This window comes from Agelaius tricolor, unplaced genomic scaffold (assembly GCF_023055355.1).
Source record: "Agelaius tricolor isolate 1412-34295 unplaced genomic scaffold, bAgeTri1.0.p SCAF_6, whole genome shotgun sequence".
Taxonomy (NCBI): Eukaryota; Metazoa; Chordata; class Aves; order Passeriformes; family Icteridae; genus Agelaius; species Agelaius tricolor.
Window position 1 is genome coordinate 46,438,486 of NW_027269266.1, and position 23,884 is coordinate 46,462,369.

The window sequence follows — 23,884 nt, forward strand, 5'->3', positions numbered from 1 at the left end:
GACGTTCAAGCGGTAACACTCAATGTGAGAGAAAAAAACTTGATTAGAAACGCGGTTTACAGAGGGGTGAATTATTGAATGATCTCCTGTGAAGTATTCATCTTTGGCTCATTGGTCCACTTTTTATGGTGTGGAAAGACCATGGGAAACGATGAATTAGCGAACAGTTGCATCGCAGGAGGAGAAGGCTTCAGTCCCCAGGTGATCATTGCACAGTGAAGTCCCAAGGAGCCACAGCTTCCTGGGAGCGGGGGCTGCCGTGAGAAGCCGGCGGGACAGCGCGGCGCCTCAGGACGCGGGGATGCCCTGGCGCGCACCAACGCCGGTTTTCCAACTATCCTGAAGGCACCGCTAGGTCATTTTTAACAATGTCACTCTATACGCTTCCCGCTGCTGAGGGAGCCCAGAGCCATCCCAGAGCCACTTCCCGAACGTTCCGGCGGGGAGATGGAAGCCCGCTACCTCCCACAGTCGCCACATTCCCTGACGCGGGTCGGCACGGGACGGGACGGACACACCCTCCACGGGGGGGACACATCCCCCACGGGCGGGGCGGTCCCGTTTCGATTCCCGGAGTGCCGTGGATTTGTTTCGATTCCCCCACTCCCACTCGCACGGTGACGCGGGCGGCGGGGGCGGGACGCGGGGCGGAGAGTTTAAGGGCGACCAGAGGAGCGCCCCGGCGGTGGCGGCGGGGGACGGGCGGGCAGGTAGGTAGCTTGATAGACAGATTGATTGATCGATCGATGCGCTTCCTCGGCCACCCCTTGTACCCCCCTCACCCTCCCGGTGAGGGCGGCCGGCAGCCGGCGGCTCGGTGCGAGATGCGGGGTGCGGTGGGCTGAGCTGCCCGCGCCCCCCGCGCTACTCCATGGATGCTTGGTGCGGGGGCAGCCGCGGCCTCTTGGGGGTGGCTTCCCATTCCCATCTCGGTGGAGCTCCTGGGAGCTTCCTGCGTGTTGGAGCAGTTCCGGAGAGGGGACGCGCTGCCCCGGCCAGGAGCGTGGGTGCAGGATTTGGCGTGTGGGCAGCGGGGGTGGCTGTGCTCTTTGGGAAGCCTGCCAGGGAACGTGTGGGGTGGTTGAAGGAAAAGGAGAAGAGTGCGTTTTTGCTCCGGCCGGGCATCTGGGAGCGTGTGTTGGCCTGGTGTGGTTTGCGCGGAGGAGCTGAGGGAGATGGGATGCCGTGTCCGTGCTTGAAAAGAAAAGGGAGAACTCCTTTAGCATAGCCCGGAGCGAAGCATTGTTTTCAGTGGTTTTGGATCCTTTCCCTGAAAAGCAAAACTCTTGTACAAGGTCGTGGACTGGTCACTTAACAAAACAGACTTTTTCAACTGGAAAGGAGTTTGAGCACAGTGTGCGCTGCAGAAGAATAAATGCAGAAGGATCTCTCACTAGCTTTTGGGGTTTTTTTTTAGCGATTTACAGAGAATTAACTTCAGATTTATTGCGAATGGGAAGAGGCTTTGCTTTCCCATGAAACATGCCAGAAGGAGTATTTCCTATCAGTGTTTTTTTACCAACATGCAGTTAAGTTTGTCAAGCATCAAGTTTGGCTGTGAACTGCACAAGCTTGAAAGCCTTGATGTTAGGGCAATCTTGGTGTTTTGGTCTTGGGGTGGTTTTTGTTTGTTTTTTCCTCATTCCAGAGTGAATACCTTCTGGAGTGAATCTATACAAAGGAAATATGCAGGCTGTTTGTTGCCGTTTCTCTTACCCGGTCGTAGAATCATAGGAAATGCTGAGTTGGAAGAAAGTTATCAGGATCATTGAGTCCAAGTCTGGGCCCCACATAGCACACCCCCCCTAATAATCACACCATGTGCCTGCGAGCGTTGTCCAAATGCTTCTTAACTCAGACAGACTTGGTGCTGTGACCACTTCCCTGGTGAGCTTCTTTCTGATATCCAGTGTAAACCTTCCCTGACTCAGCTTCAGTCATTTTCGTCAAGTCCTATTGCTGGTCACGGGAGTGAAGAGATCAGTGCCTGCCCCTCCTCTTTCCCTCATGGGGAAGTCGCAGAGAGCAAGGAGATCTCCCCTCAGTCTCCTTCAGGCTGAATAAACCAAGTGACCTCAGCTGCTCCCCACAGAAGTTCTTCTTCAGACCCTTCACCATCCTTGTGGTCTCCTTTGGATGCTCTCTAACAGCTTAATGTATTTTTTATATCATGGTGTCCAAAACTGCACGTAGTATTCAAGGTGAGGCCACACCAGTGCAAAGAAGAGCAGGACAATGATGACAGGAACATTGCCAGGCTGAGCAAACAACTACTGCAGTGTAAACAACTCCCTCTTGGACTGAGTTAGGTTTTGTATGGCTGAGCTAGATTAGGGATTTCAAGACTGTTGCTGTTTCAGAGAGAAACAGATTAGCTTTTCCTGCTGTTTTGAGGTTTTGGTGGTTTTTGTGTTGACGCTGTGCAAACAGAATATTGAACATGCTTTTGCATCATTTTTTTTGTATATAAAATGGGTAATGCAAGTCTTTTCTTAATTTACTGGAAATCATAGGTATTTGTATGTATAAACAGATGTGTTTCTTGAAAAAGCAACTCCAGACGTGGCTCGACCGTACGTTTCCTAGGTATGACTTGTTAATGGTAGGTTACAAAGAGGGAAGAATCATTTGAAGCTGAAGGCAAAGAAGCCTGTTTTGTTTCCATTAACAAAACAGGATGTGCTGTGGAGCAAGGCCAGACCTGTTGCTGCTGCAAGCTGTGAAACAGTCTTCAGGGAAGGCTAGTCAAATGTGCTTGGCCTGAGTTCAGCTTGCAAGGAAAGGAGGAAGGATGTTCTGAGGTGTCATCTGGTTTTGGCTAGGATAGAGTTAATCTTCTTCCTAGTAGCTGGTACGGTGCTGTGCTTTGGATTTAGGATGAGAATAATGTTGACAAAACAGTGATGTTTTTGCTGTTGCTAAGCAGTGCTTATCCTAAGTCAAGTGTTTTTCAGCTTGTCCCACCAGTGGGGAAGCTGGATGAGGGCACAGAAAGCTGGGAGGGGATGCAGTTGGGACAGCTAACGCAAACTTCCCAAAGGGATATTCCATACCATGGAATGTCACATCGCTCTGTCAGGTTTCTGTTGCCCTGTCCATGTTTTACTTGTTTTTACCCTGTCTTTACCCTGTTTCCCAGGGTCTCAAGTAGGTACAGAGCTGGTGTGTGCACCCATCTCTTTTTGTGAGAGGTATTGTCTTGTTCCTGGGGCTGTGCTTCTGATGTTCATTTCCTTGCTATGTCACTTCCTTAGTACTTGTCACTTGCCTAGTACATTTCCTATGTGAAAGTGAACCACAAATCTCTGCTCTAAAGATTAGTACTATTTTAGTGTCCACTTCTTGAGGTTTTGCATGCATTTCTGCTTGTCAGCAGGGCTGGCCCAACTTCTGGCTGGGTTTGAGTCCCGTTTCTGTAGTCCTGTTTGGTGGTCATGAAGAAGTTTGGTGGTTCATGAAGAAGAACTGAGCTGCCAAGCTGTTTCAGCTGTGAGTTTGGTTGGAGACATCAGGAGGCTGGGCTTTGTTATTAATAATTCCTTTCTGACAGTTTCCACAAACAAAAAGTAACATACAGTGGTAATCTGAAAAAAGAGGACCCTGGGAGGTCATTCAGGCCAGCTCTGCCCAGAACAGGGCCCTAGCCCAGAGTCTTGTTGTGTGTATTCTGCTTATACCCCTTGTTTCATTCAGACCTTGCACAAATCTTCCCTGTCTGCTTTGTATGTGGTGTTTGAGATGTTAACAGGCCTTTGAGACATCTGTGCTAGTTGCATCTGGGGTGTATTTGCCAAATGTTGATAAGGGTGTTTGTCTTGTTTCTGGCAATATCTGTGCCCTGCAATCATCAGTCAGAGCACATTTCCAAGGGAAAGCTTGGTATAAAATGAGAGCTGCTGGGATGTTCTGTCTCACTCTGTGCTCTCTCACCCCAGACATTTAACATCTTTTGAAAGAACAGCCAGAGCTTAGAAGTCTCACAGCTGACTTACAAAATACAGAACTTGTGCTTGCCTGCTAGACCCAGGTCAGGTGAGAATTCCTTCTCCATAGTGAGAGATCCTTTGTGCTGTTCAGGTGTGCTGAATCAGTGTGGTACTGCATAGATGAAGCTACAGAAGAGTAGCCTGAATTCCCCTAGTAGTGCTTCTGCCTGAACACTTAGGAAGGAAGAGTATCTAGAGAACCAAATTTCTGCAAGTGTTGAGGGTTGCTTGTGTCCAGTGATGGAGATTGTGTACAGGTGTACAGTTGTGTACAGTTTGTGTACAGTTCAGACTGAAAAAACCTGATAAAATGTTCTCTCTATTCACTTACCTGGGAAGTGGTTTTGTCTTTTTAGAGGCACACAGGTCCAGAGATGCATGCTGTCTTTATCTTTGGAGTTCTGTGATGTATAGGATGTTGACTGGCTGTAGAGCCCAGAAGCAGCAAAGAAACTTCATTTCATCCAAATTGTGCTGAGTTCAGGACAACCTTCTGATAAGAAGCTATCACTATGCTGCTCTGCTTGCCCTAATCTAATCAAAATCTGCTCTAGAATCTCCTTAATTATTTTCCAAGTGGTGCTGGCTTTTACTGGAAGCTAAGGGTCTTTGGAACTTCCAAGGTCTGGTACAAATCTAGCAAGGTGGCTTCTTACAGAATTTTATTTTTTTTCTTGTTTTGTAGGACTGAGTGAGAATCTATCTATAGATAAGGCTATCTCTGTCTGTCTCTCTGAATATGCCCCTAATGATAGGGATGCCTGATGACTAGCTGGGTAGATTACAGGCTCTTCATTTGAGTTGACCAGTTTCTCCAACATGAGCTGACATTTTACAAGGGTTGAATATGAGATCTTCTTGTTCATTGTCATCTTCTTCAATATGTCTCTTCATGAGATACTGTCTGAACATTCAATTAAAATATTGTTCAGACAAATGCCACTATGGCCTTTTTCAGACTAAACAGATCCATGAGGATGTCCATGTCTAAACCTCAGCTTCTTTCCTCTCTTCATCATGAGATTTCCAAATGTGTCTGCTTGTAGCCTGTTCAGTTATAAGCTCTTCATTTTTGTCTCTGCTGTTTCTTCAGGGCATCCTCTGAAAGTACAGGTGATTTCCAGATTTTTCATTTGACTTTTCAACATGCAGTGGAAAACTGAGAGAAGTAAATTTTTCTCTGCTTTTCACTGTCAAGGTTAGGCTTATACACATTGAAAGGAGACTGTGTTCTGTAAATATGTCTTTGGTGGCTGCTGTTGTCAGGAAAACAGGTAAAACTGGCTAGCAGGCAGAGCACTGCAATAGTTACAGCCACTTACAGCCTTCTTGGCCTGTGTTTTTCTTTCTTTTACTGGGTCTGCCCTGACATTCACATATGTCTGTATCAGGTCACGAGGAAAGTGTCATTTGGAAGATCTGAGTGCAGTGTCCTGTTGCTGGGTGACTGCAGGGCTGCCTGCACACATCCAGTGGTGCCAGTGGTGAGCATGCAGCTGCAGGGTCCCCTCTGGTGTAGCAGAAGGGGTGACATGACAGTCCTTTCTTGGCATCATGCTCTTGGAGCCAGGATGCTTTTGTTGAAGGAGAGCTAATGGAGCCCTGAGGTTTCCTGTTGAGAAAACATGAATTATTTGAATGCTGATGAAATGTATTTAGTTGTAACTCAGCCACAGTGTTGATTGCATTGTTGGGCTTTTTCTTTTCCAACCAAGTTTGTAATGTCTGCCCCTTGGGTTAACAAGGAAGAAGGAATGATTTCCTTAATAGGACTGAGAAAAGCACAGTCTTTAGAAGTCAGATTTCCTGGAAATAGGAGGATTCTTATTTGTCACTTTTAATTCATATGCAGAGCTACTAAGACTGCTGTATTTAATTTGTTCCTTGCATTATGGAAATCTACTGTGCTTGGAGAATAAAAACATTATCCTACCACTGAGTAATGCCATAGGGATGGATCCTTAAGGCTTAACTTTCAGAATCGAAAATAATTAAAAGCATGGCTGTGAAGGCCTTCTATTTTTTTTTCTGTGAATTAAACAGTGTCATGCAGTTTCTCTTTTTAAAATGTGTAAAGCAGATGCAGACAGAAAAACCAAAGGGTTGGGTTCGCTCTCAGATTTCTGAAGTTTTTAGCACAGCCAGCTTCAGATGTTCAGAAAGCACAAGCTGGCCTCTTGGGACCCATAGCTGGCATAAGGAGCACAACATTTTTCAATAGTGACAAATAGCTTTCCTGGCCAGTCTCCATTTGTGTTTTCAAAATTATCTTCTGAAGCAAGAGAAATCAAAACTTAGCATTGTAACCACTCTAAAGCTCCCTGCTTCTGACAGCAGTCTGACTGAAGCAGTTCAGTGGGACACTGACCAGCAGAGTAACACAAGAGTTGATGACACCTAAAGTAAATGGGAATTTTGACCACTGGCAGCAGTAGGGTTTGGAGTAGATTGTTTCTGACTTTACTGTATAATCTTTTGGTTTAATTCTGTGAATAAAAATTAATGTGCTTCATTTTGTTGTCACATTTGTGCTGGTAGTCTCAGGAGTCATAAAAAAAGTAAACAGAGTAAATCATGTTGTCTGTTTGATTTTTTTGTTTGTTTTGTTTTTGTTTTATTTCTGTGAATGATAAGGTCTCAACAGTGCACTGGGAAGGGTCTCCCAGGCCTTAGGGTGTCCCCACACCTTTATGTGTTTCATAGACTCCATAGCTTAGGAGAAATCCCTGCTTCATGAGGGCAACATGTGTCTGGGTGTGAGGGAGTTAATTTTCTTCATAGTGGCTGGTATGGTGCTTTAAATTTGTGAGCAAAACGATGCTGATAGCACAGTAATGTTTTAGCTGCTGCTGAGCAGTGTTTGCACAGTGTTGAGGCCTTCTCTGTTCCTCACTTGGCCTCCCGATGACTAGGTTTGGGGTGCACAAGAGGTTGGGAGGGGGACACAGCTGGGCAGATAACCCAAACTGACTGAAGGGATGCCATGTGGCATCATGCTCAGCATTGGTAGTGGAGAGGAGGGGACTTAGGGGGATTAGCCTTCTCTGTCTTGGGAACATGGGCATTATTCCATGTCAGGGGGGCAGTTAATGATTGCCTTTGCATCACTTCCGTTATCTTTCTTTCCCAGGTCACTCTTGGTTACTGAGCAATTTTTATTTTGCCCTATACATTTTTTTAGTTTTACTTTTTCATTTTCTCTTTCCCCATCCCACTGGGGGTGGGAGCATGCAAGCACTTAGCTGCCCACTGGGGTTAACCCACAGCACTCACCCCAAAAAATCTTTCTATAATTATATCCAGATACAGCTGTGTCTCTTAACCTGTGCCAGTTCAGGCAAAGTAAGAGACAACAGTTTTGTTTAATGATCACACTTGATATACTTTACAAAATAGGCCCTCAGTTAGTCCATTGGTTTTGAGTTAAAATTGTTTATGCTGCAGGAAGATGTTGGGTAGTAGTAAGACATGCTGTGCTAGCCTGCACAGCAGTTCTTTTGGATCATTAGCTTAGATGTCAGGTCTGCATGCCCAGTGTATCTCGCTGGTCTGCAAACTTGAGTATAGTTGCTAAAGCCTGCAGCAGGCACCCCAGTTATTTATATGATTTACTATTTAAAGTTTTGGCCGGGAAACTCCAGTTCTGGAAAAGGATGAGAACTCGTGTTCTGGTGAAAATTCCTGCTCCCTGGAAAGGGGGAGGGCATGCTGCCTTCTGATCTGAAATAGGGAATTCAGTTCCAAAATTTATCAGCACAGGACACGTTGGAAAGTCCTTTTAAAATGCTCATTGCTGTTTCTGCTGTACTGTGGGAAAAAAAATCTTTTAAATATCTTGTGAATACCTTTTATTTGTACTTGTACTTTTAGTACGTTCCAAAGGAAAGTAAGACAAAAATATAATTCTGGGGAAAAATATTACACTGAGTAGAAGCATAGCTTTCTTTAAAAAAAGAAAAAACCTGAAATTAAGCTAAATTTGGAAAACCACTAGTTCATGTGTATTCCTACTTGAAAAAACTCCTGTGTAGCTGACCTATTTTGGTATTATTCTTGAGAAAATGATTTGTCAGACTTCCTGATGATAATTGAAATCTGAAAGAATTACACGAAAGATGAGGCAGAACCATATTTATATTTGTTTTTTCCTTTGTTCTGTTGCTCTATTATTTTCCTTTTTTCACCTTAATAATGCTCATACCATGCAGTGTAAAATAAGTTCTGAATATCTTATGAGTACACTTGATTTGCTGTCTGGAGAACTGGTATTTTTAAAGTATATACTGTATGTACATTGCTCAATAAAGTGATGGTTTAATTTGCCTGGGATAAATGTAAAAATTACCCCTCTAGCATGACTGGTTGTCGCGCCTCCCCCAAGTACCTGGGACCTCTTTCTCTTGAGTTTAGTTTTTATCCAGGATTTCATCTGTTCTCGGTGCTTCCCTGGAATTAGCAAGCTGATGGCTCAATTAAAGACATCATCACAGAGTGTTTGTTTGTTTAGTTAAGATGTAACTTCTGACTGGTCATTTCCCAGTCAGCCTGAAGCAGTGCAGATCTGAGCTTTATGGTTTCACCTGATTTTTCCGCTGTTGCCTTCTCAGGCTGCTGCTCTCCCATCTGCTTGTGAGCCTGACAAGAGCTTTTTGTGCTTGGATAAATGCAAAGGCACAGTGCCATCTGTAGTGTGCTTCACCATATCTCTGTGCTCACAAGACAGCACTGATTCCTGGTGTTTCAGCCTCATCCTGAGGAGTACTACAGAGAAAATACATCAGTAATGTTTCTTGCTTTGTCTGTAAATTCATATACTTAACAATAACTAGTTTGCTCTGTAGCCAAGAGATCTTGCACATGTTTTAGTCCTGCTTTCAGCTGGGATAATTTTCTACTCAGTAGCCAATAGATCTTGCACATGTTTTAGTCCTGCTTTCAGCTGGGATAATTTTCTACTTCTAACTGTGTGTTAGATTTAGTATGAGGATAATGTTGATAACCCCCTGATGTTTTAGTAGTTGCTGAGCTGTGTTTGCCCTAAGTCAAGGACTTCTCAGCTTCTGATGCTTCTGTGTCAGCTGCAGGGGAGCACAGGAAACTGGGGAGGGGACACAGCCAGGACAGCTGACCTGAGCTGGCCAAATGGATGTTCTGTACCATAGAATGTCATGTGTAAAAATTAGGGGGGGAAACTGGCCAGGGGCTGCTCCTCAGGAACTGGCTGGACATTGGTCAGTGGATGGTGAGCAATTGCACTGTGCATTAATTGTTTTGTATATTCTACATATATTATTAGTGGTATCAGTATTAGTATTTTCCCTTCTTTTTATGTGATGTTAAGCTGTCTTTATGTCAACACAGAAATTTTACTTTTTTTCCCCTAATTCTTTCCCCCATCCACTCAGGGAGTGGGGGAGTGAGCTGAGGTTTATGTGGTGTGTAGCTGCCTGCCAGACTAAACCTTGACATTACGTGAGCAGGTAGCAAAGGTTACAGATTTTATGGGTTTTGTTACAAGCCTGTTAATAATAAGTAAATCTCTGCATTCCTATTTGGTGAATTAATATTACTTAATTGCACTGAGATTTGTGAGATTCATACAGGTTTTTACAGGTAATGGAAACAGCTTTTAATTATGAAATCAATCTGTGAAGAAGGATTCTACACAGCAGTTTAGCACTGGATATTTCTCTTGTCTGTTTCTTGTGTGCTGTTTCTCATATGTGTAGCTGCTTTTCCTTTTGCATTTGTTTCTTTCATCTAGCTGCTTGACCATAGCTTTCTTTAATGACACTAATTTTAGAATTTTAATGATGAAATAGTTTTTCAGTAAGTTACAGCTGATGCTAGTTTCAACCTTTGTTTTCTCTGGCCACTTCCTGTATTCATTTTAATAACTGTCTTAAGTCTGATTCAAGGTCCTCAAGCACTATTACCCTACTATGCTGCAATATTTTCTTGCAGTAATTAAGTTTCTATCAGTTCTGTATGAGTTAGATTGTTGAGTATCTAAACAGAGGACCTAGATTAAAAACCCATAAATAAAAAGCAAGGAAATGAGTTTTGTGTTTAATTAATTGAAATGTATAGCTTCATGTATTTCTTAAGCATATAAATACTGTGTTTTCTCAGATATTTCCTCCTGCATTGAGTATATGCTCACACACTGAAACAACTTGGAATCCTAATTTAAAAGATACAGTTTAAGACCCGAGGATAAAAATTGAAACAAAAATGCATACCAGTGGTAGATCTGGTTAGATGAAGTTTATTTAAAAGTAGATGAAAAATTGAGGAAGCATCAACAACAAAGATAAAGCTGTCACAAGACCTCTATTTTACCAGCCCAACTGCAGGAAACAGAGAAGATGTGCTCTTTTGTCCTTCTTTTCAAATATGCAAAAAACTAAGATGAAAATTTAAGTCAATTTTAGGGAAAGAAATGTCTCATAAGTCAGTGCTTTTGTTTGATTAATTTTTTTTTTTTTTTTTTTTTTGCTTTCCTTAGCATGGATCCCATGACATATGCACAGTTGAAGAGGCAAGCTGGGAACCAGGATTTTAAAAATGGAAATTACTCTTTGGCCATCAAAAACTATGATGAAGCTCTACAAACACTTGGTTATTTAATGCAATGGGTCCCGTAAGTATTCTTGAATTATGAGATGCAAACCATAAGACAAACCTGAAATATGTAAATATGTACAGTTGCATAGTTAATTCAAAACTGTTTTTTGATCTAACACTTGATTTTCTTGTATCTTTTTTCACACTTTAGTGTACCAGTTTTATAGTTATTCTCTTCCTTACATTTATGTGAGAGATTAATTAGGGACTTAAATCTGAATATTTTTACATAAATATCAATTTTAAATTAAAGCTCAAATGCTGCAATTTTGCCATGTCCTGGCCTGTTGCTACATGAATCATCTGATTATCTGTAAAATGACTCATGCAGGCTACTTTGTTCTTGTTACTGGGTCATTCTCAGTATTCTGTGACTTGTTAAAAATAGTTTTTCAGCAGAATATTCCTTTAGGTATTTCTTTCCAGATGCACTTTTAAGTACTTTTCATCAGTTAACATAAATTGGTAATGTTATTAATGATTAAATAGTTGAGTATTATGTTAACTATTAAATATTCATTACTCCTGTATATTAACACTGCTGTTAACCTAATTTAACACCGGCCACTCATTTATTTTAAATGTGGATTTTTCTCTTGACTTCACCAAGTGGTGATACACTAAGATACATTGAGGTTGTTTTTTTGGTGACCAAAATGTGTTTAGTACTCTTTCCATCCCACAGCTTCCATTCATGGGTCTGTTTTCCCCCATTCCTGGCTGCTGGCTTTCACTGAGCCATATGTAGGTGCATTGAGGTGTGACCATGTTCACAGGGGTTCTTGGATGAGGGAAGAGACGAGAATGTTGACTCCATGACCAGAAGGCTTGATTTATTATTTTATGATATATATATATATATATATATATTACATTTTAACTATACTAAAAAGAAGGACAGGTTTTCTCAGAAGCTTGCTAAGTTAAGAATAGAAAAGAAATGAATGATAACAAAGGCAGCTCTCTCGGACTCTGTCTGAGATAGCTCGGTCCTTGATTGGCCATTAATTATAAACATCTAAGATGGGCCAATCACAGGTGGACCTGTTGCATTCCACAGCAGCAGATGACCATTGTTTACATTCTGTCTCTGAGGCCTCTTAGCTTCTCAGAAGGAAAAATCCTAAAGAAAGGATCTTTAGTGAAAATATGTCTGCGACATCGAGGTGGTCTGAGCTCTTGAATGCATACTTCATTATTCCAGTGGCTTGGCTTTCTGCTGCAGAAGACACCAGGTTATCACTATGGGTATCACTTAGGTATCATTAGGATGTCTCTAAGACATTTTATAGCCAATATTCATTCAAATAATCTTTATTATCTACAACTACATTTTTTACCTCTGATTTTGTCAGGTGGATGATATGTGTCAGTTTTTAAATTTATTCATATCACTAACTATAAAGTATGATCCTTTTCCAAGAGAATAAACAGTAATGCTAAAACCATATCTTTAGGTGTTCCCGGGACATAGCTGTGCTGTTGTGCAACAAATCAACTGCTTTGTACTGCCTGGGCAAATGGAAGGATTCAATGCTTTTAGCCCACCAAAGCTTACAGTGGGATCCGGCGTATGTTAAGGTATTCAGATGCTTAAGCTGGCAGTTTTTGCATACTTTCCTTGCTATTTCTTAAATTTTTATTTTTTATTTAATAATGATGTCATGATCTTCTTTTTATCATGTTTTTGCTTTGGGGCATGCTGAGTAAATATGGCATAAAATTCCGGAATCAGTGTTTGATTCTACATATAAGCATCAGAGTCACAGCTGTAATAGTATTTTTATGAAATGAAGCAGCTGCTCCCTTTTGCACCAGGAGATGCTGGTTCTCTCTGTACCAATGCTTTCAAGAAATGTATCTACCAATATCCCAAACAAGGGTTACACGTTAATGAGTCTCCAGTTCCTGGGAGTGGTACTTGGTGCCCGAGGTCATATTGTATTTCCAGCAGACAGAGCAATACATTACACTTGGCTTGTGATTAAGTACACATTGATTAAGTACACCTTGACTCAAGTAGCTAGGAATAAGTAGGAGCTGTACAGTATTTATGATACAGAGTCTACTCTTTGATTGGCTTTTATGTGCAATAAACTGTCTTCTGGTCTAACCACTAAAGACTCCTGGAGCCTTTAGTAGAACGTTTTATATTTAGATATGCTAAAATTGCATCCAAATGCCATTTAACTTGTGCTGTGTTGCAACATGCCAGTTATCTGATTTGAACAAATTAACTCCACTAGGACTCTGAACTGTTACAATCTAATTCAGGGTGAATATAAACGCCTTCAGGTGCTATTGGCTGAAGAATATATTGATTGTGGGAAAGAAATACTGCAAAATGCAGTGATGTGGAAACATAAATATATATTCTGAACCTTGTGACACAAAAAAACCTCAGTATTGTCCAGAGGAGGTTAACATACAGGTGCTGAAAGTAGGTCTTTCATCCTGTAGTTATTTTCCAAGCTTTGAATTTCAGGATTGCACTTTTAGTATCTGTGATAATATCAGTAACATATTGTGAATTTCAAGGAATTAGAATAAAATAGTTTATTTAACTTCTTTTTTTTTTTTTGTTTGGATCTATGTATAAGAAGCTGTGGAAATAGTACTACGTGTCATTTTTATAACATAATGTGAGAATTAAAAAAAAAAGCAACAATTTTTTTTTGTGGTAGAAAATATCTTGGAATATTTTCCCAACATCTTTTTTTCTCCTTTTTTTTTCAGGCTTATTATAGAGCTGGCCATTCATTCATCATGTTATCAAAGTCTAATGAGGCAGTTTCTATGTTCCACAGAGGTCTGGCTCTATTGAATTCTTCTTCAGATCAAACTCAAATTGCTGAGTTTATAGCAGGAATCTTCATAAGTGTCAATGGTAAACTCAAATTAAGACCTTAATTTTTTAAGAGCCTTTCAGTAGTGATGATGACACTTAATAGCACATCCTTTGTGAGATCATTCCTTTGATCCTTCAGTGTGTCAGGTCTGTTTGAGGATTATGAATATACTTAGGATGTGGTGAACTTGGTCCAATTTATATACAGCAGACACCAACAATCTCAAAATAGTGCAGGGACAGGAACACGTCAATTATGGAATAGTTAGAAAAGGTCAAAATTTACCGTCAGGATGACAAGATTGGATATTTGAAGCTCCAGATCCCAGAGGCTTTGAGTGGGTTTTGTCTAGACCACCCTACTTTTCTTTTAGCCTGGTAGATTTGAAAATTATTAGAAGATAGGCAGTTTAAACTTTGTTACAATTTCAGTGTAGAGGACTTTCCCACAGCTACTAATGGACAGCAATGAAAAGAGGAAATGTGGCCTTCCTGTGGCATTGTATGGGTGTTTTTCAGCAATGTCCATCGTCTGTCTCCCTGCCCTCTCTCCTCAGTCTCTCCTCCTCTACTTGCTTTTTAGGCTTTGTCTGATGGGCCTACAGGCATGCCAGGAGATTTCAGGTTGTGCCTCTGCTGCCTTTTCCTGAGCCTGTAGCCCCACACTAAGGTCCTTGATTCATGGTTGCAGAGTCAGTAGCTGATTGACCCGTAAGTGGAAGAATTGCCATGAGGTTCATAATGCCTTGGGGCTTTGAGATGTTTCTTGAGAGCAGGGACTAATTTTTTCCCCCTTGTTTAATGAAGTCTGGCCACTGATAAACAGGGTGCTGAATCAGTTGGGTGACCAGCATTTCTTAAGCCCTGACTGGCCAATCCCCTGGGTATTACCCAATGCTAAAGTGATCTCTGTGCAATGAAGTAATTTAGTTGGACACTCCGACCTTTGAAGTGCTCTGTATAACAAATATTCTTCTCTATTGCTTATTCTTGCAGATGAACAAATCTTGCCACCAGCCTTCTACCCTGCATATGATTATATCTTCCGTGCACATTTCAATGCACTGATTTGGCGAGCAGTGATAGAAAGGCTGGCCCAGAAAGGGAAGTGGCGGGTAAGTGTGTCACCGTGTCACCTCCCACTGCGCGTTGGGCACTCATGTCTTACCACTTCAGCATAAGTTTGTGTTACCTTTAGAAGCCAAAACTGTGAATATGTATTGCTGCCTGGTTCAAATGTCTTGATTTTGAAGACTTGGAAAAATGCTTTTAGTGATAAATAATTTCTGAAAGTGATCATTTCTGAAAGGGATATGATGGACTTGAAATCATGCTTGTCTCTTGCTGCTGTCTGTTGTCTCTCTTATAGTACCACCTAGAGTCACTATTCAATTCAATAATATTCAAATTAGAGAGGTAAAAATACAAATTTATTTGTGGTCCCTTTTACTTTTCCTTCTTTATGACAAGCTGGATTTTTGAAACTGAAAGACTCACAATAAAGGAGCATCTCAGTGGAAGTATATATGGTTGTTGAGCAAAACCAGATAATTTAGAAAAATCAGAAGGTGGATCATCTGAAATTATTTTAGTCCTCTCTCAACTGTGGAAAAAATTGATCATTGTCACAGTTACAGCTGTATGGGATGTTGTTGGTGAGGTGCTGGCAGTAGGGCCAGCAGGGCACCTGTGAGGAGTGGCTGGAGCTGTGTCACTTCTATTTGCCTCTGACAGCCCTGTTTTAGGGCATGGCTCAGCCAAGGTGGTGGTGCCTCAGAGAAAGTGTGTTTTAAAAGGGGCCAAGCCCTAGGAGAGTGAGGGGGAAAGAGTGAGAGAAACAGCCCTGTGAGCCCCAGGGGTAGAGAAGGAAGAGGTGCCCCGGGCCCAGAGCAAGGGGCTCCTTTGCAGCCTGTCACAGGCAGAATGGAAGCTTCAGTTGAGGTTTATCAGGGAAACCCTCCTGTTGAGTCATAAGGTTCAGACAGGACCCACTTGCTTTCTGAGCTCCTCAGAGGGGTGCCTAGATGCTGTTGGATCCATTCCTACTCCCAGACTTGGTGAATGGTTTGTGTTTAAAGGATAATATATGTGTAATTGAGCCTTTATATGACTTTGTCCCACAGGATTAAGGCTGGCAAACCAAATATATACATATGAATAAAATTAATAACTTATTTAAATTTATGATAATGATCAGACTAAAATACTTTAATCAGAATTATTTACATACAGTATAGATAGTTATAACAGTTAGTAAATATTATATAATAATATCTACACAATATAATAGTGTACTATTTATTGAAGCAATAGTAAAACATTGGTATTAAAGATAGCAAAATTGTTACTAAGTAGAGATTGATGTTACTCACCCATGCCAGTGGCCATGAGCAAACCTCTTTTGCTCAGCCTCCAGGAGTAATCTTGAGGGGAATTTCCACTCAGGGGAGGAATCTCTGCACACATATGGGATATGTTAGAAGACCCTGCTTTTAAAAAGTGTGACTGTGCTTTTGTCACATAAAGGGACTGTCAGTCATGTATTTCTAGGCTGGCTGTGTCAGCTTAGCAGCTTTAGCTAAGTTATCAGTAGTATCACCTGTTGGTTCCTTTATCAGGAACTTTGCTGTGTCGTCACCAGTAACACTTTCTGTCAGGAAACACGGTTTTTCACATCCTCAGAATGTGTAACTCTGGGATTGATGAATCAGGCTTGGTCTCAGCATTCTTCAAGACCATAAGCAGTGTGATCTTCCCTTCTCTATCCAACACTGATAACTTTTACAAATAACATAAAGTTCAAGCTGTTTTACCACCACTTTACCACCACTCTGCTTAGGCAGAGTAGCTTGTGGAGAGATCATGAAGGAACAGGCTTCTGACAGTAACCACAGCCTCTGGAGGACTTACACTGGAGCTATGGACTCACTGGAGCCCCACATGCCCCATCCAAGCCCCTACTCTGGGCAGGGACATCTCTCATTAGATCAGATTGCTGAAAGGCTGGCTGAACCTGACCTTCAACACTCTTAAGGATGGTGCATTCAGAGTTCACTGGTCAGCCTGTTCCAGTACCTCACACCTGTATCATGAAATTTTTTTTCCTTATGTCCAATGAGAACAAACTCTCTTTCAGGTTAAAACTATTGCCTCTTGTCCTGTCACAAAGGCCTTGTTAAAAACCCTTTTTTTAAAGCCCCCTTTTTTATATTGACATTATTGCAGTAAGTTTTCCCTGAAACCTTCCCCTGGCTGAATAACCCCAGCTTCTCAGCCTTCCATCACAGGAGAGTTCCTCCATCCCCATCTAATTGGGGGATGGAGAGTTGCTCCATTTTGTGGCCCTCCTCTGGGCTCATTCCAACAGGTCCATGTCTTTTCTGTCCTGGGGACCCCAGAGCTGGATGTAACATTCCAGGTTGGTCTCAGCAGAGCAGAGAGGTAGAGTCGCCTCCCTTGACCTGCTGACCATGCTACTTTTCATGCAGCTCAGGATCCCGTTTGTTTTCTGGGCTGTGAGTGCACATCGCTGGCTTTTATCCTAGTTTTCATCCACCATTATCCCACAGGTCCTTCTTCCTCAGTCTGTATTGATACTGGGGATTGCCCTGGCCCAGGTGAAGGACCTTGCGCTTGGCCTTGTTGAACTTCCTGGGCTTCCCATGGCCCTGCTCCTCAAGCCTGGCAGAGTCCCTCTGGATGTCATCCCTTCCCTTGAGCATTATCAACTGCATCACTCAGCTTGGTGCCATCTGCAAACTCGCTGAATTACTGAAGGCACCTCACAGTCCCACTGGCAATGTCATTAATGAAGACAATGAATGTACTGGTCCCACTACAGGCACTGGAGGGACACCACTCACTACTGGTTTCCACTTGGACACTAATCCATTGACTACAGCTCTTTGGATGCAGCCATTCTGCCAATTCCTTATCCATCCAGCAGTCCATTCATTAAATTGATATCACCTCAGTTTAGAGCTAAGACTGTTGTGGGGCACTGTATCGAAGGCCTTACAGAAGTCCAGGTAGATGGTGTCCATAGTCATTCCCTTGTCTTCTGGTGAAGCTAGGTGGGTTTTCAAGGAGCAAGGCAAAGTTTTTTAGAGAAATTGAGAAGATGGAAGAAAGCAAAAGAAGGTACAATATTCATTTCTTGCTTTCTGCATGGGATGTTGGTGTTAGCTGGACAGTCTTGTCCCCAGTGTAAAGGTTCATTCCTAAAGCAAAGGGTTACTTCCAAGCACTGGACATATTCCAAGTATTGGAGAATCTTTTAGGGCCTAACTTTTCAAACATGCTTTTATTTTGGAAGAAACTTTCATCACTTGTAACTTCCTACTCTCCACTGTATAGTACATTAATTCAGTTGAAAATTAGAAACTGTGATTCAGTTGTGATATTACAAAAAGGTCTGAAATACTGTTAGTCTGTGCTGGCTTTCTAACAAGATCTGTTGAGGCAGTAAAAAACAAAGTTTTAACTGTGCTTATAAGAGCATTAATGTTTGGGGTTTTTTTTCCAGTCTTGTCTGTTGTTGTTGTCTGAGAAGCAAGAATTGCCCCGTGATCTCAGAGTTAACCAGGTATCTCTGAAGAATCTCTTTGAGGTAAGTTCATGGTTTTTTATTTTTTCCTTGTATCTATTTCTTTTCTTCCTTATAACTTTAGTGAGAGATTTTCCATCTTGAACCAAGAAAAATAAAATGAAAAATAATACATGGATGTTATATTATTATACTTTATAATCTATTTGTTTGAAAATTTAACTTCATGTAATGTAATATTTCTGACTGAAATTTAATATTTCCAAGGTGTATTAGTATTACAAAGGTGTAGCTGGAGGCTGTTTGTGGGCCAAGAGCTGCTGGGAGTTCAGCAGCTCTGCAGCTCAGGAGCATCCAGTTTCCATAGCAGTGACATACCAGCTTTCTAAAGGCATCTCACAGTGTTTGTGAGAAATTGAGAAGTTCCACTGGACTTTACCATGGGCTCCTAGAATGATTTGGGTTGGAAGGGATATTAAAGATCATCTAGTTCCACTCCCCTGTCATGGGCAGGGACACTTTCCACTAGACCAGGTTGCTCAATGCCCCATCCAACATGGCTTTGAACACTGCCAGGAATGGGCACCCATAGCTTTTCTGGGCAACCTGTTCCAGTGCCTTACCACCCTCACAGTAAAGAATTTCTATATTTCTTACAGTTTCTTTCCTGACAGGAACTTTAGAAGACATTAGCTGTAGTAACTGTACTATCCCTGCTTGCTATTAACTGTCTGGCAAGGTTTAGTGATATATGAATGTGAGACTCACAAACTGAGGGCAGAATGAATCTGTTTATTGCATTGTTAAGACAGCATTTATACACTTAGTATGAGGATCTTTGTTCAGTCCTTTGCATGCAACCTGGCTGCAGGCCTGTAATAAATCTGTCAGCCTGACAGTTTGTTAGTTTCCTCAAGGTTTGCAGGCTTCGAAGAAACAGGATGCCTTTCCCGTTCTCAGATAGTGTGTACTTCCTCTCGTGCTTCCCAGGAATTTTCTCAGTATCAGGCTTTGCTGTTTCTCACAAAGTTTTATGTCACTGCAGGCCCCCAGCCAGGTAATAATTAGCATTGACTCCATGATTCTCAGAACTTTATTATTCTATACTTATTAAGAAGCCCATTGCCCTTACAGACAGTCACGATACACATGGACCCAACTGGTCCTTCCATCTAAACACCATCACCATTGGCCAATTAAGAAACCATCCTTTGGTAAACAAATCTCCATTACACATTCTACATGTTCACAACAACAGGTGCAGCAAGTGAAGATAAGAATTGTTTATCATTCTTTTCTCTGGTCTTCTCAAAGCCTTTGCCAGGACAATGCCTGGGAAAGTTGTGCACTGCCCTCTGAGGCCAGAGAGCTGCTGCCACAGGTTTATGTCATATTGGTGGAATATACTAGAATTTGCCATTTGGCTGTTACAGTCCTTGTGGTACTTTGGTCATAAAAATTTAAAATTGGTGGTTTTACCTTAATTGTATTTCAGTTAGGTGCCTGACAGAGTGAGCAGGAGTATTTCTGAGGGTAATGCAAGGGAAATTAATTCACATCTCCTCACAGGCTTGTTTTAGAGATAGTGGAAGAATTAGTGAATGGATATATGCAAGCATGTCTTGGTTGGGTATCATTAGGCACTGTGCTGTGCCAGTGCTAGCACAGTAACTCCACACTGGCAGTGAAGCCTGGAAACACAGCAGAAGACCCATACAGAGTGTTTTAGCAAAGTGTCTTCCAGCAAAGCAAAATGCCTCATTGAGTCAGGAAAAATGGGTAGGCTTTGCAAATAGTACAGCCCTTTTTTTGTTGAATTGGCCCAACCAATCTTACCTCTGGGTTTGTTGTACACATGGAAGGCTGAAAGAATCAAGATGAAAAATCCCTGAGTACTGATCCTCCTTTGCAAAAATTAGAAAATGTGGCTTTCTGACAACTCAAACTTCCCCTGCTGCTCCTACATTCTCCCTATAATCTGTTGTATTTTGATTTGATAACTGTGCTCAAAAAGTATTTCTTGCCAGTCAAAATTTGGCATGAAGTATTAGAAAAAAAGATTTATTTGTAAATGTTGGAAGCATGTGTGAAGGCTGCTATTTAAAAAGATGACTGGCACAAATGGAGAAGTTTTGTCTGAACACTGTTTCCGACCACCTCCTCATGTCCTGATCCTTCTGGCATATTGTCTCAATTTCCATCTTAGCTTCTGCTGCACACCTCCAGAGTATCCTATATTGCTGTACCCCTTGTAGACTGTGCTTCATGTTCATTAAGTCCTTGCTAGAACATACTTTTTAAGTTCAGCTGGCTTCGGCTCAGGCTGTGTAGTTTCTCAGAATCGTCGAGGTTGGAATCAACACAGCAGCACTATAATCATCCCTAAACTCCAATTGCAACATCCAGATGCCTCTTGAACACTCCCTGAGTTGGTGACTCCACCACCTCCCTGGGCAACTTATTTCAGTGCCTAACCACTCTTTCAGTCAATTTTTTTTTCCTAATATCAGATCTGAACCTCTGCAGACCAACTTAAAGCCATTTCTCCTCCTTCTTTCACCTGGAAGGTGGTGAAAGAGACCAACCCCCAACTGGCTACAGCCTCCTTTCTGGAAGCTGTAGAGAACAGTGAGGTCTCTCCTTAGCCTCCTTTTCTCCAGGCTAAACAATCCCAGTTCCTTCAGCCTCTCCTCATCAGACTTGTGCTCCAGAACCTGTCACCAGCTCCATTGCCTTTTTTGGACACACTCCAGCACCACAATGTTTTTCCTGTAGTGAGTGGCTCAGAACAGAGCACAGGACTTGTGGTGTGGCCTCACCAGTGCCAAGTGCAGAGGGACCATTGCCACCCTGGTCCTGAAGGCCACACTATTCCTGACATCAGTTTGTTGGGGCTGAGGCCACCAGGATGAGTATGGGAATGGAGCACCTCTCCTCTGAGGAAAGGCTGAGAGAATTGCAATTGTTCAGCCTGGTAAAGAAAAGTCTTTGTGGTGACCTAATTGTAGCTTTACAGTACCTGAAGGGAGCCCACAAGAGCTCTTTTTACAAGAGCATGTGGTGACAAGATGAGGGGGGATGGATTCAGAGTGAAAGACAGCAGGTTTAGATTAGATATCAAGAAGAAATTCTTTACTCAGAGGGTGCTGAAGCACTGGAAGAGGCTGCCCAGAGAAGTTGTGAATGCCTCATTCCTGGAAGTGTTTGAGGTTGAATGGAGTTCTGAGCAGCCTGGTGTAGTGAAAGGTGTCCCTGCCTGTGCCAGGGAGTTGAAACTAGATGGTATTTAAGGTCCCTTCCAACCCAAGACATTCTGTGTAAGTCTATGAAATAAATAGTTTCATTTTACAGTGGCTATGGTTTAGTTGTTGTTGTTCTACTGATTCTTGTCATGGAAATATAGAAAATATTGAAAAGGAAATGCTTTTTGCGTATGTAAAAATAATGTGTTGTAATTGTTCTCTTTGCTGCCAGACTTCTGAGTTGTATGGTCACGGTGAGAAGCTGCAGGAAGTAGCAGAGTTAGTCAAGTGGCTGATTTCCATTGGGGCCAAGGCTGAGTCCATCGGGCTGTATCCGCTGCATGCTGTTATCAGACTCTGTATCAAAGCAAGTGAGTGACATCTGCAACTAAAATAAAACAATGCTGACTTTTATCAGAGGACTGACAGCTGGACCTTTATAAAATTTAAAAAAATTAAAACCCAACAGCTCAGGTCAGGTCATCTAGGTATAACCTTGCACATCCCAATAAAGCACTCTTTTAGAAGTGTTGTAAACACTCTCCTTGATCACCCATGCCTGATAGTGGTGGAAACCTAATATAATTGTTCTCTTCTGTGTTTTGAAACAAAAGTGTGATTGATATGGGTCTTTTTTAACCTGAATATATCAGCTTTAAAAAGGTACAGGGTTTCTTTCACCCATCTTAGTGTGGAGCAGCCGTTTCTTTGTGTGTAGTAGAGTCATGAGTCAACCTTAGATTTGCATCTTGCCACTCCAAAGGGGGAAAAAACCCCAGGATCTGTTTCTTTAAGTTGTTTTTTTATTTTATCATTTCAGCAAACAACCATCTCTTCAGATGGTTGCTGACTTGGAGGCCAGAGCTGAAGGATAGGATCAACCAGAAAGACAGAGATGGACAGACGCTGCTGCATATTGTGGCCTCTTCCAGTGAATATTCACAGAAACGCAGTAAATACTTTTTTTTTTGTGTGTGTGTATTGTTTTGTTTTCATATGGAAAAATCTCTAATGGAAGAAGGTTTCAGACCCCGGTGTTAAATATTTCATGTTAAGGAAGAAAATGAGAAAGTATCTGAATGATGCAGACTTGTAGTGGCAACTGATGTTTAAACATTCCAAGAATTCCTTTTTAAATTTGTATGCCTGATGTGTGACCATTTTCTTTGCTCTTTGGTTTCTTTGGTTAGGGTTTTCTCACAAGTATGCTGCAGTTTTTAGAATCCTAGAAGTTAAAATTTTTAAATTTTGATGTGCCTTTAAAATCACATTAGACCACCTGGAGGTCTGAAACAAGGAGTTTTAAATCTAACAGCAAAAATCTGTGAGATGAACATTCCTTGTAACAATTTTGAGTCAAAATTGGGAACATATTGGGAATTCATTTGCCATAGACATGTTCAAAGAAAAAACAATTTTCAGTCATTTATATACACTATAGCATCCACTTTTTATTATAGATACTCCCCGCCCAATTTATTGCATTATGGTATAGGTGTTTTGTTCTTCTTAATTGCCACCAGAACATCTCATCTATCTTTTTTTTTTAGTGAATAACCTAAGTTTTATCCAGCTAAATAGTTCTTTATTACATTTGCTGTCCTGGTTAGACAACTACTACTGAGTAAGTTGTCTGGGCTGTATAAGCCTACGACGTGGCTCCTTTACTGCACCTGCAATGTATTAATCAAATTTTCTGGGGTGTGTAGGGCTTTGACTCCTTAACTCTCTCACGGTATCTTTCTTGTTCTATGGTATTTAATTAATCTCTAGTTACATGACAGCATTAAACAATCTTACTGAATTCTGTTCTTCAGCTATTGTTTAAGCTCTCTAAGGGGTGTGGGTCCATTGAGTTCCTTTCTGCAGGTTGGTGAGGCCATTTCTCAGGGTCTTCTACTGACATCAGCCAACACAGGTCTAAATTAAAACCAGCTAAAGTAACACAGTTGAACATTCCTTAGCTAAGTAAACATAGTTCATTACAAAATTTTTAAAGGACTACAAAATTCCTGGCTAACTAAGTTATAATTTGCTGTCAGGCCTCTCCTGTTCTTTTAAATAGCTGAAAATTGAAGGCCTAGATAGCAGTGTGCCTGGTCAGAGGAGGCAAACTAAATGCTTTCCTTGACAGTTTCTGTGGGATTTAATTTTATGTTACTCTGGCTTTTTCCCTTGTATTCCTTACTCTGCCCACGAGGTGGCAACAGGAAGCAAACATCACAGCCAAGGTAACTCCAGACTTTTGGATGCTTAAAGGTTATTTGGTAATATTCATATGGTATTTATTTAGTAGAGAGCACATATTTTAATCTGTATTTATTTACTAACATTTATGTCTTTATGTATTATATATTATATGAGAAAACATGTATTTTCATATGTATCTACTAAAGTTTATTTTTTTATAGCTATATATAATAAATATTATAAATCATAAAATCAAAGAATCAGTAAGTTTGGAAAAGGCTTCCGAGATCTTCAAGTCCAGCCTTTGACTTCCACCCTGTCACCTTATGACACTGGGAAGAATTTAGATTTTGTTTAAAGTTAAAATTATGCTAGAAATTATGCCAAGTAATTAAAAATAAAAAAGAAAACAGAACAAAAATCCTGAAAAATGTGAATTATTCTT

General features: G+C 41.4%; 1 protein-coding gene across 3 annotated transcripts in view; it reads left to right on the forward strand.

Annotated features, from left to right (window-relative positions):
- Positions 1–650: 650 nt before the first annotated feature.
- The window catches only part of TRANK1 (tetratricopeptide repeat and ankyrin repeat containing 1), a 51,873-nt gene continuing 28,639 nt past the window's right edge, over positions 651–23,884 (forward strand). The window contains exons 1-8 of one of the 3 annotated variants that reach the window (XM_071429671.1): positions 651–710; positions 10,495–10,629; positions 12,071–12,194; positions 13,350–13,500; positions 14,458–14,576; positions 17,987–18,070; positions 21,482–21,620; positions 22,070–22,201. In XM_071429671.1, the coding sequence (XP_071285772.1) occupies positions 10,496–10,629; positions 12,071–12,194; positions 13,350–13,500; positions 14,458–14,576; positions 17,987–18,070; positions 21,482–21,620; positions 22,070–22,201 (883 nt within the window). In that variant the 5' untranslated portion in view covers positions 651–710; position 10,495. Of the gene's footprint in view, positions 711–10,494; positions 10,630–12,070; positions 12,195–13,349; positions 13,501–14,457; positions 14,577–17,986; positions 18,071–21,481; positions 21,621–22,069; positions 22,202–22,840; positions 23,481–23,884 lie in introns of those variants that run through there. The other 2 variants (XM_071429672.1, XM_071429674.1) reach the window with 2 other exon arrangements.